General features: G+C 48.3%; 1 protein-coding gene across 1 annotated transcript; it reads right to left on the bottom strand.

The window, feature by feature from the left end:
- Positions 1-6,954: 6,954 nt before the first annotated feature.
- Positions 6,955-8,544, bottom strand: LOC139466620 (uncharacterized). The gene is made up of 2 exons (XM_071248206.1): positions 8,517-8,544; positions 6,955-7,664 (listed from the first exon to the last, which is right to left on the bottom strand). Exons 1-2 carry the CDS (start codon positions 8,542-8,544, stop codon positions 6,955-6,957), a joined length of 738 nt encoding a protein of 245 aa, XP_071104307.1.
- Between the last annotated feature and the right edge of the window lie 349 nt (positions 8,545-8,893).

Below are 8,893 nucleotides of genomic sequence, written 5' to 3'. Positions count from 1 at the left end.
GCGACCCAAACATTCAGTGTTATATCGGGGCCGACCCAACATTCAGTGTTATATCGGGGCCGACCCAACATTCAGTGTTATATCGGGGCGACCCAAACATTCAGTGTTATATCGGGACCGATCCAACATTCAGTGTTATATCGGGGCCGACCCAACACTCAGTGTTATATCGGGGACGACTCCCTCATTCAGTGTTATATCAGGGCCGACCCAGCATTCAGTGTTATATCGGGGCCGACCCAACATTCAGTGTTATATCGGGGCCGACCCAAACATTCAGTGGTATATCGGGGACGACCCCAACATTCAGTGTTACATCGGGGACGACTCCGACAGCTTTGTCAACTGCCACCATCGTTGCTGTTTCTGTTAAGTCAGCCATCTTGGTTCTGCAACCCTTGCTATAGTTTTCAATCTTATTTTGTTTTCTGCAATATTGTATTCTATTTACGTGGATCTAATGTTTGTTTCACGTCCATGAAAGTTGTCGTTTCAGGTATCAATCTTGTTGTTGGCAAACGGTTGGATGTATAATACTATATACGTTGAAACAAAGAACATGTTATAGTTCTCAGCTATATTACCAGTTACTCCGTTCCTCGTCATTATATCAGGGGGTTATCTCCCCTTGAGATCCATTGCCGCATGAATATACCTGCTCTTGTCATTCGTCACCACTCGCCCCTTTCCGTAACTTGCAGGAAGACTCGTCCCCCTATCGATGAATGTTATGTGCGAAAATACGACAAACCAATCAGAATGCGCGTATGATTTCAAGTTCTTCATCAAAGAAACGCTCAGAAATAATTTTTGATTTTATATACGTCCTGCATCTAAAAATATACCCAAGACACAGTTAAATGTGCTCAGTCATACTATATAATTCCGCGCGTCCCGATGTGCTTAAAATTGCATCTGAAATATATATAATATATGGGGGAAATGTGTGAACCATTACGCAACGAGTTGATAATATTTAGGTATGGCCGTTTGCGCTAAGACGGAACCCGGTCGCAAAAAATGGCCATGAGAGGGGCACGAGTCGCTCTTCGCTTGTCCCGGAATAACACGAGTTGGTTACGAATGTGCTCTAGTGGGCGAATGTTAACACGTGACTGTGGTTGAGTCGTGGCATGTGTATGTCAAACTGAGACATGTTACACAGTTGAATTTCAGAGGCAATGCTCTTATCACGGGGAGATAACTCTCCATACACTTCCGTTACGTATGTTATTCCTTCGTAAAACGTTAATAAATGATTCAACAGGTTCGTGTTCGTCCTTGTTGTCTGCTTCTTATGTTGGGGTTGTGTACAGTTAAGCCTCGTTATACAGCAAAACCCCGTTATACAGCGAAACCCTGTTAGTCAGGAAACAACACAAGCCCGACAGCATGTGGTAGATATGTAAACACGCGACCATTCATCCATACCCATGATTACCCCGGGAACTGAATAGTCTGCGTTAACGGGGTTAACTACATGCTACGGAAGGTGTGGTTCTGCACCATGACTGTGGAATATATATATATTACTAAAAGCCTAATCTAGTCTATATCAAACAAGTCTAGTTTCCTTGAAAACAGCAGAAGAGGAAAGGTTCTTTTGAAGAGAAACGTATATGATTATTTTAAAGATAGACTAAGTGTTAGAGCAAAAGCAAATACTTTAGTCCAATAGATGGTCACTATTTTGATCAGGTGGAGTACATTTATATGATCATAAAGTACTGTTAAGTAGGCAGTCTATATGGGCTTGAAACCACGTGCTCCATGAAACTTGTACACTTCAGCATGACAGGCCTTAAACAACAAACAATGGGTTCATGTATTTATTAACACCAATAACAGGTGAGGTGAAATGGGGTTTAACGTCGCGTCCAAGATTATTGCACTTATATAGCGACGTGCAGGTACGTGTGTGTATTTGTGTGGCTGCTTGTACTAGTCCGGACTGATGCCGATTTATAGTGCTAGCTCACTGAGATACCATGCCGCAGTTTAACATGAATACCCCACTCAGACAGTATACTGACTCCGAGCCGACCAGTCCTTGTTTTAGCCCCTTAATGCCGAGCACCAGACAGGGTAACAACAAGTACCATCTTTTAACATCTTTTGGTATGACGCGGTCGGGTATCGAACCCCGGACCTTCCGCTCTCCGGGCAGACGCTCTACCAATAGACCACGGAGGCGCTCCAACACCAATAACAACCTTTTGTAATTCATTTAATAAATTCTGCTGGCATAAGTTCTATTCCATAGCAATCTGGATTTTTGCTTAAAAATACTGAAACTGTCCTTTTCCTGGACTTGATTCGTCATGACAGAGAGACAGTTTTGATTCCTCAAACTGAAAATTCAAAATACAATCTCGAAAATTGTCCCTTATAGACCTCAATTGAGCGCACACTTTCTGATAAAGAGGCGTGGGGCTAGCGTTCTGCATAGAAAGACTGAAGCCAATGGTTTACGGAAGCCTTTTAAAGCCATTTGTTTGTTTTTTGTTTTTTTCTTGAAATTTCAAGATACTAAGTTAAAATTTCAAGCTACAGTTTTAAAGTTTCAACTTATTTTCTTGAAAGATCATTATCTTGAAATTTCAAGAATAAATAAAAAGATAAAGGCGTCCGTACTTCTTTGATTCCATCAGATCTTAATAGAAGTAGATAGTGGTATCAGGTCTTTGAAAGAGGCATTTAGGAGTTGTTTGTTTGTTTGTTGTTTAACGCCGCACTCAGCAATATTCCAGGTATATTACGGCGGTCTGTAATTAATCGAGTCTGGACCAGTCAATCCAGTGATTGACATCATGAACATCGATCCACGCAATTGGGAAACGATGACATGCATCAACCAAGTCAGCGAGCCTGTCCACCTGATCCCGTTAGTCGCCTCTTACGACAAGCATGGGTTGCTGAAGACCTATTCTACCCCGGATCTTCACGGCTCTCATTTGGAAGTGATACACATAAGGAAGAGAGTTAAATTCTCTTCCTCAGATAGAGGTAATAGAAAATTTAATATAAGTTAACTATTCATGTTGAGTCGCGGACTTGCTCAGCCTTAGATACAAAATATCGGCCTTATTTTAGCCGCTGTCGTAGCGGGAACCCACAGCGTGCACGTGAGTGAGTGAGTGAGTGAGTGAAGGCACGAAGTGGTGAAACCCACGAGCACGGGTGTAGTACCGACCGACAGACCTAGAGACAAGTGGCTACGCTCAGGCCCAGAGTGGATCATAGTTGTCGGCATCGTGGTATGTAATTGTGGCCGAAGTGTCTGGTATGCTAACAGCATCACGGGGCGAACTGGAACACCTACAGCAGGAGTGGGTTACCTGTGTGTCATGTGGGCTTTGATCGCGATGCACAGCCTGAGTACCCATGTGTGCGAGGCCCGTCTTGTATTCCTAGACACTGACTGTGTGTGCGGGGGGTAAGGTGTTGGGCAGGCTAAGTGTACCTCGGGAAGGTGTTTAGAGCGCTTTCAAGTTTCACGCGAAAAAACAAAATGATGTTATCATGAAAAAGTTATATTTGAAGAATATATTTTTAAGTATTTTATTATGATTTGGGTCAGCCTCTACAACCACCCCTACCCCTACAACCACTCCTACCCCTACAACCACCCCTACCCCTACAACCACTCCTACCCCTACAACCACCCCTACCCCTACAACCACTCCTACCCCTACAACCACCCCTACCCCTACAACCACTCCTACCCCTACAACCACCCCTACCCCTACAACCACTCCTACAACCACCCCTACCCCTACAACCACTCTTACTCCTACAACCACTCCTACCCCTACAACCACTCCTACAACCACTCCTACAACCACTCTTACCCCTACAACCACTCTTACCCCTACAACCACTCTTACCCCTACAACCACTCTTACCCCTACAACCACTCCTACAACCACTCCTACAACCACTCTTACCCCTACAACCACTCTTACCCCTACAACCACTCTTACCCCTACAACCACTCCTACCCCTACAACCACCCCTACCCCTACAACAACTCCTACCCCTACAACCACTCCTACCCCTACAACCACTCCTACAACCACTCCTACCCCTACAACCACTCCTACCCCTACAACCACTCCTACCCCTACAACCACTCCTACCCCTACAATCACTCCTACCCATACAACCACCCCTACCCCTACAACCACTCCTACCCCTACAACCACTCCTACAACCACTCCTACCCCTACAACCACCCCTACAACCACTCCTACCCCTACAACCACTCCTACCCCTACAACCACTCCTACAACCACTCCTACCCCTACAACCACCCCTACCCCTACAACCACCCCTACCCCTACAACCACTCCTACCCCTACCCCTACAACCACTCCTACCCCTACAACCACCCCTACCCCTACAACCACTCTTACCCCTACAACCACTCCTACCCCTACAACCACCCCTACCCCTACAACCACTCCTACCCCTACAACCACTCCTACCCCTACAACCACCCCTACAACCACCCCTACAACCACTCCTACCCCTACAACCACTCCTACCCCTACAACCACCCCTACCCCTACAACCACTCCTACCCCTACAACCACTCCTACCCCTACAACCACCCCTACCCCTACAACCACTCCTACACCTACAACCACTCCTACCCCTACAACCACTCCTACAACCACCCCTACCCTTACAACCACCCCTACCCCTACAACCACCCCTACCCCTACAACCACTCTTACCCCTACAACCACTCCTACCCCTACAACCACCCCTACCCCTACAACCACCCCTACCCCTACAACCACTCTTACCCCTACAACCACTCTTACCCCTACAACCACCCCTACCCCTACAACCACCCCTACCCCTACAACCACTCTTACCCCTACAACCACTCCTACCCCTACAACCACCCCTACCCCTACAACCACCCCTACCCCTACAACAACTCCTACCCCTAAAACCACTCCTACCCCTACAACCACCCCCACCCCTACAACCACTCTTACCCCTACAACCACTCCTACCCCTACAACCACCCCTACCCCTACAACCACCCCAATCCCTACAACCACTCCTACCCCTACAACCACCCCTACCCCTACAACAACTCCTACCCCTAAAACCACTCCTACCCCTACAACCACCCCACCCCTACAACCACTCTTACCCATACAACCACTCCTACCCATACAACCACCCCTACCCCTACAACCACCCCTACAACCACTCCTACCCCTACAACCACCCTCATCCCTACAACCACCCCTACCCCTACAACCACTCCTACAACCACTCCTACCCCTACAACCACCCCTACCCCTACAACCACTCCTACAACCACTCCTGCCCCTACAACCACTCCTACCCCTACAACCACTCCTACCCCTACAACCACTCCTACCCCTACAACCACTCCTACCCCTTCAACCACTCCTGCCCCTACAACCACTCCTACCCCTACAACCACCCCTACCCCTACAACCACTCCTACAACCACTCCTGCCCCTACAACCACTCCTACCCCTACCCCTACAACCACTCCTACCCCTACCCCTACAACCACTCCTACCCCTACAACCACTCCTACCCCTACAACCACTCCTACAACCACCCCTACAACCACTCCTATCCCTACAACCACTCCTACCCCTACAACCACTCCTACCCCTACAACCACTCCTACAACCACCCCTACAACCACCCCCATCCGTACAACCACCCCTACCCCTACAACCACTCCTACCCCTACAACCACTCCTACACCTACAACCACTCCTACCCCTACAACCACTCCTACAACCACCCCTACCCCTACAACCACTCCTACCCCTACAACCACTCCTACACCTACAACCACTCCTACAACCACCCCTACCCCTACAACCACTCCTACCCCTACAACCACTCTTACCCCTACCACCACTCCTACCCCTACAACCACCCCAATCCCTACAACCACCCCCACCCCTACAACCACTCTTACCCCTACAACCACTCCTACCCCTACAACCACCCCTACCCCTACAACCACTCCTACCCCTACAACCACTCCTACCCCTACAACCACCCCTACCCCTACAACCACCCCTACCCCTACAACCACCCCACCCCTACAACCACTCTTACCCATACAACCACTCCTACCCATACAACCACCCCTACCCCTACAACCACCCTCACTCCTCCATCCCCACTCCCACGTGGCTTGAGTACCCCCAACCCCTCATACAGCGACCTTGTGAGGGTGACCCCAAACAAATCCCAGTGCCATTACTTCATTTGGTTTTCTCGTAACTCCCCTCGCAAGATGAGCTGCTTATGGTGCGATGTCTCTTAGGTTTTCGGTGAATTTGGGAGGTTTTCCAACAAGTTTGAGTGTAATTGTGTAGCTGTGCCAACCAGGGGAGGCATGTTGGTGTCTCTGCGAGTGTCGATGGTGGGGGCGAGACTACCGGTGACTAACAGAGGGTGAATGCTGGTTTAAAATAACGGTATATTTCGGGCACAACTGCCGCTATATCCAGACATGGCCATTATTTAACAATGTGTCTCGCGGTGGAGGAAATGTTTTATGTATAACGGTACAGTAACCAGGTACATTTATCCACTGAAACAGGAGCATGCGATATCAGAGTTTCTAGTTTTCATGTCAATCAGTATATTTGAGAACAGGAATACATGGTACATGCTTTATGTATGATAGCTTCGAATCCTGTGTTCCTACAACTTATTTTACTCAAAGAGTTCATTATTTAGCCACAGATGCACACATACCTCTCAATGAAACATATACTCTGTACCAGGACGGCCGATCCGTTGAGTGAGGGACGTTCACAGGTCTTGATTCTGATTCTGATTCTGACACAACTCCCTGTTACATGTTTTTAAAAAGTGAAAATTAACAGATACTAAATCATTAACAAAGATAGTATCACGTTTTGCACGACGCAATCAGTCGGCTGTTGGTGTCGTCACCTGGTGAACACACGTGGCTGTTGACGTCGTCTGATGAACACGCGGCTGTTGACGTCGTCTGATGAACACGTGGCTGTTGACGTCGTCTGATGAACACACGTGGCTGTTGGCGTCGTCTGATGAACACACGTGGCTGTTGACGTCGTTTGATGAACACACGCGGCTGTTGACGTCGCCTGGTAAACACACGCGGCTGTTGACGTCGTCTGATGAACACACGCTGCTGTTGACGTCGTCTGATGAACACACGCGGCTGTTGACGTCGTCTGGTGAACACACGCTGCTGTTGACGTCGTCTGATGAACACACGTGGCTGTTGACGTCGTCTGATGAACACACGTGGCTGTTGACGTCGTCTGGTGAACACACGCTGCTGTTGACGTCGTCTGGTGAACACACGCGGCTGTTGACGTCGTATGATGAACACGCGTGGCTGTTGACGTCGATTGATGAACACGCGTGGCTGTTGACGTCGTCTGATGAACACACGTGGCTGTTGACGTCGTCTGGTGAACACACGTGGCTGTTGACGTCGTCTGATGAACACACGTGGTTGTTGACGTCGTCTGATGAACACACGTGGCTGTTGACGTCGTCTGCTGAACACGCGTGGCTGTTGACGTCGTCTGCTGAACACACGTGGCTGTTGACGTCGTCTGGTGAACACACGCGGCTGTTGACGTCGTCTGATGAACACACGATAATGTTGTTGACGCCGTACACACCTGTGTGAGTGAGTGAGTGAGTGAGTTGGAGTTAACGCCGCTTTTAACATTATTTCAGTTCTATCACGACGTGTCAGCTTAATGTGGGAGGAAAGCTCGAAGTGATGCAGGTCTCAGACGTTTACCACTTCGGTGAAACCCACGAGCACGGGTATGGTGCTGCCAAACCTAGAAACATAATCGGGGCGAACCGGGATTCGAACCCACAATCATAGGTTTCCTTGCACAGCGAATCGCGGCGCCTAAGACGACTGGACCCCCCGTGCCCCAACACGTGTGTAATTCAGCAAGTGATTAATGAAGATTCTCTGGCATCAGGCTTTTATTTAAGACTAATACTACGTGAATCGCTCGTGTATCTCTAAAGCCAGACCACCTTCACGGTCGTCGTAAATCCCTAGCTAATAAATATGCGTATAATACCATATTGGTGTCATATTGCTTGCTGTGCTACTCAAGGTAATTAACTACCATCTAACAATGTACACAATGCACGCCCAAAGATAAATAACGGCTACATCGGAGAACCGATCTGTGTGGCGTACAGCTGGCATGACGCCAGCATCTCACGGCAGCGACAGGGACGTGTGTCAAGTGACCTGGACGCCTTCCAACGACATCACGGCAGGTGCTGCTGGTATTCTACGAAGGGCTGTAAACACGGAAGTGAAGGTTGTGTGACGAGATGCAGACAGACGCAGATGTGTAATGGGATATGCTGCAGTCTTTGGCAACGTTTCCGAGGCGACATCAAGGTTTGAAGACAGAGGACAGGAACGTCAGAAGTGTTGTCAATGTCAATGTTTGGCTCACGTGTACATTCTTGTGAATATGTCGACATCTCTTGTCCTCTGTCACCCGCTGCAGCCAGTGAAGCAGGACTGTTATGTGGGCTAAAGATGGGCACACAACTCTACAATTCCACTGACACAGATTCTAATTGTTCTAGCCTTTGGACATTGCGTGGACGTGAGGGTGTAGCGCATGTTTAAACACGTGTAGCACACAGAGCTCTATAGATTGTCTTTGTATGTCAACAAGTTGTGGACAGTCAACAGACTACAGACTCACACTGCAGGCTCTATCTTACTACAGTCTCTATCACAATACAGACTCTATCACACTACAGACTCTATCACACTACAGGCTCTATCTTACTACAGTCTCTATCACACTACAGTCTCTATCAC

The sequence above is a fragment of the Haliotis cracherodii genome, unplaced genomic scaffold, assembly GCF_022045235.1.
Source record: "Haliotis cracherodii isolate W230 unplaced genomic scaffold, xgHalCrac1.p SCAF_19, whole genome shotgun sequence".
Classification (NCBI taxonomy): Eukaryota; Metazoa; Mollusca; class Gastropoda; order Lepetellida; family Haliotidae; genus Haliotis; species Haliotis cracherodii.
Note: the sequence above shows the minus strand (reverse complement) of the source record. Positions and strands in the feature narration are given on the sequence as shown.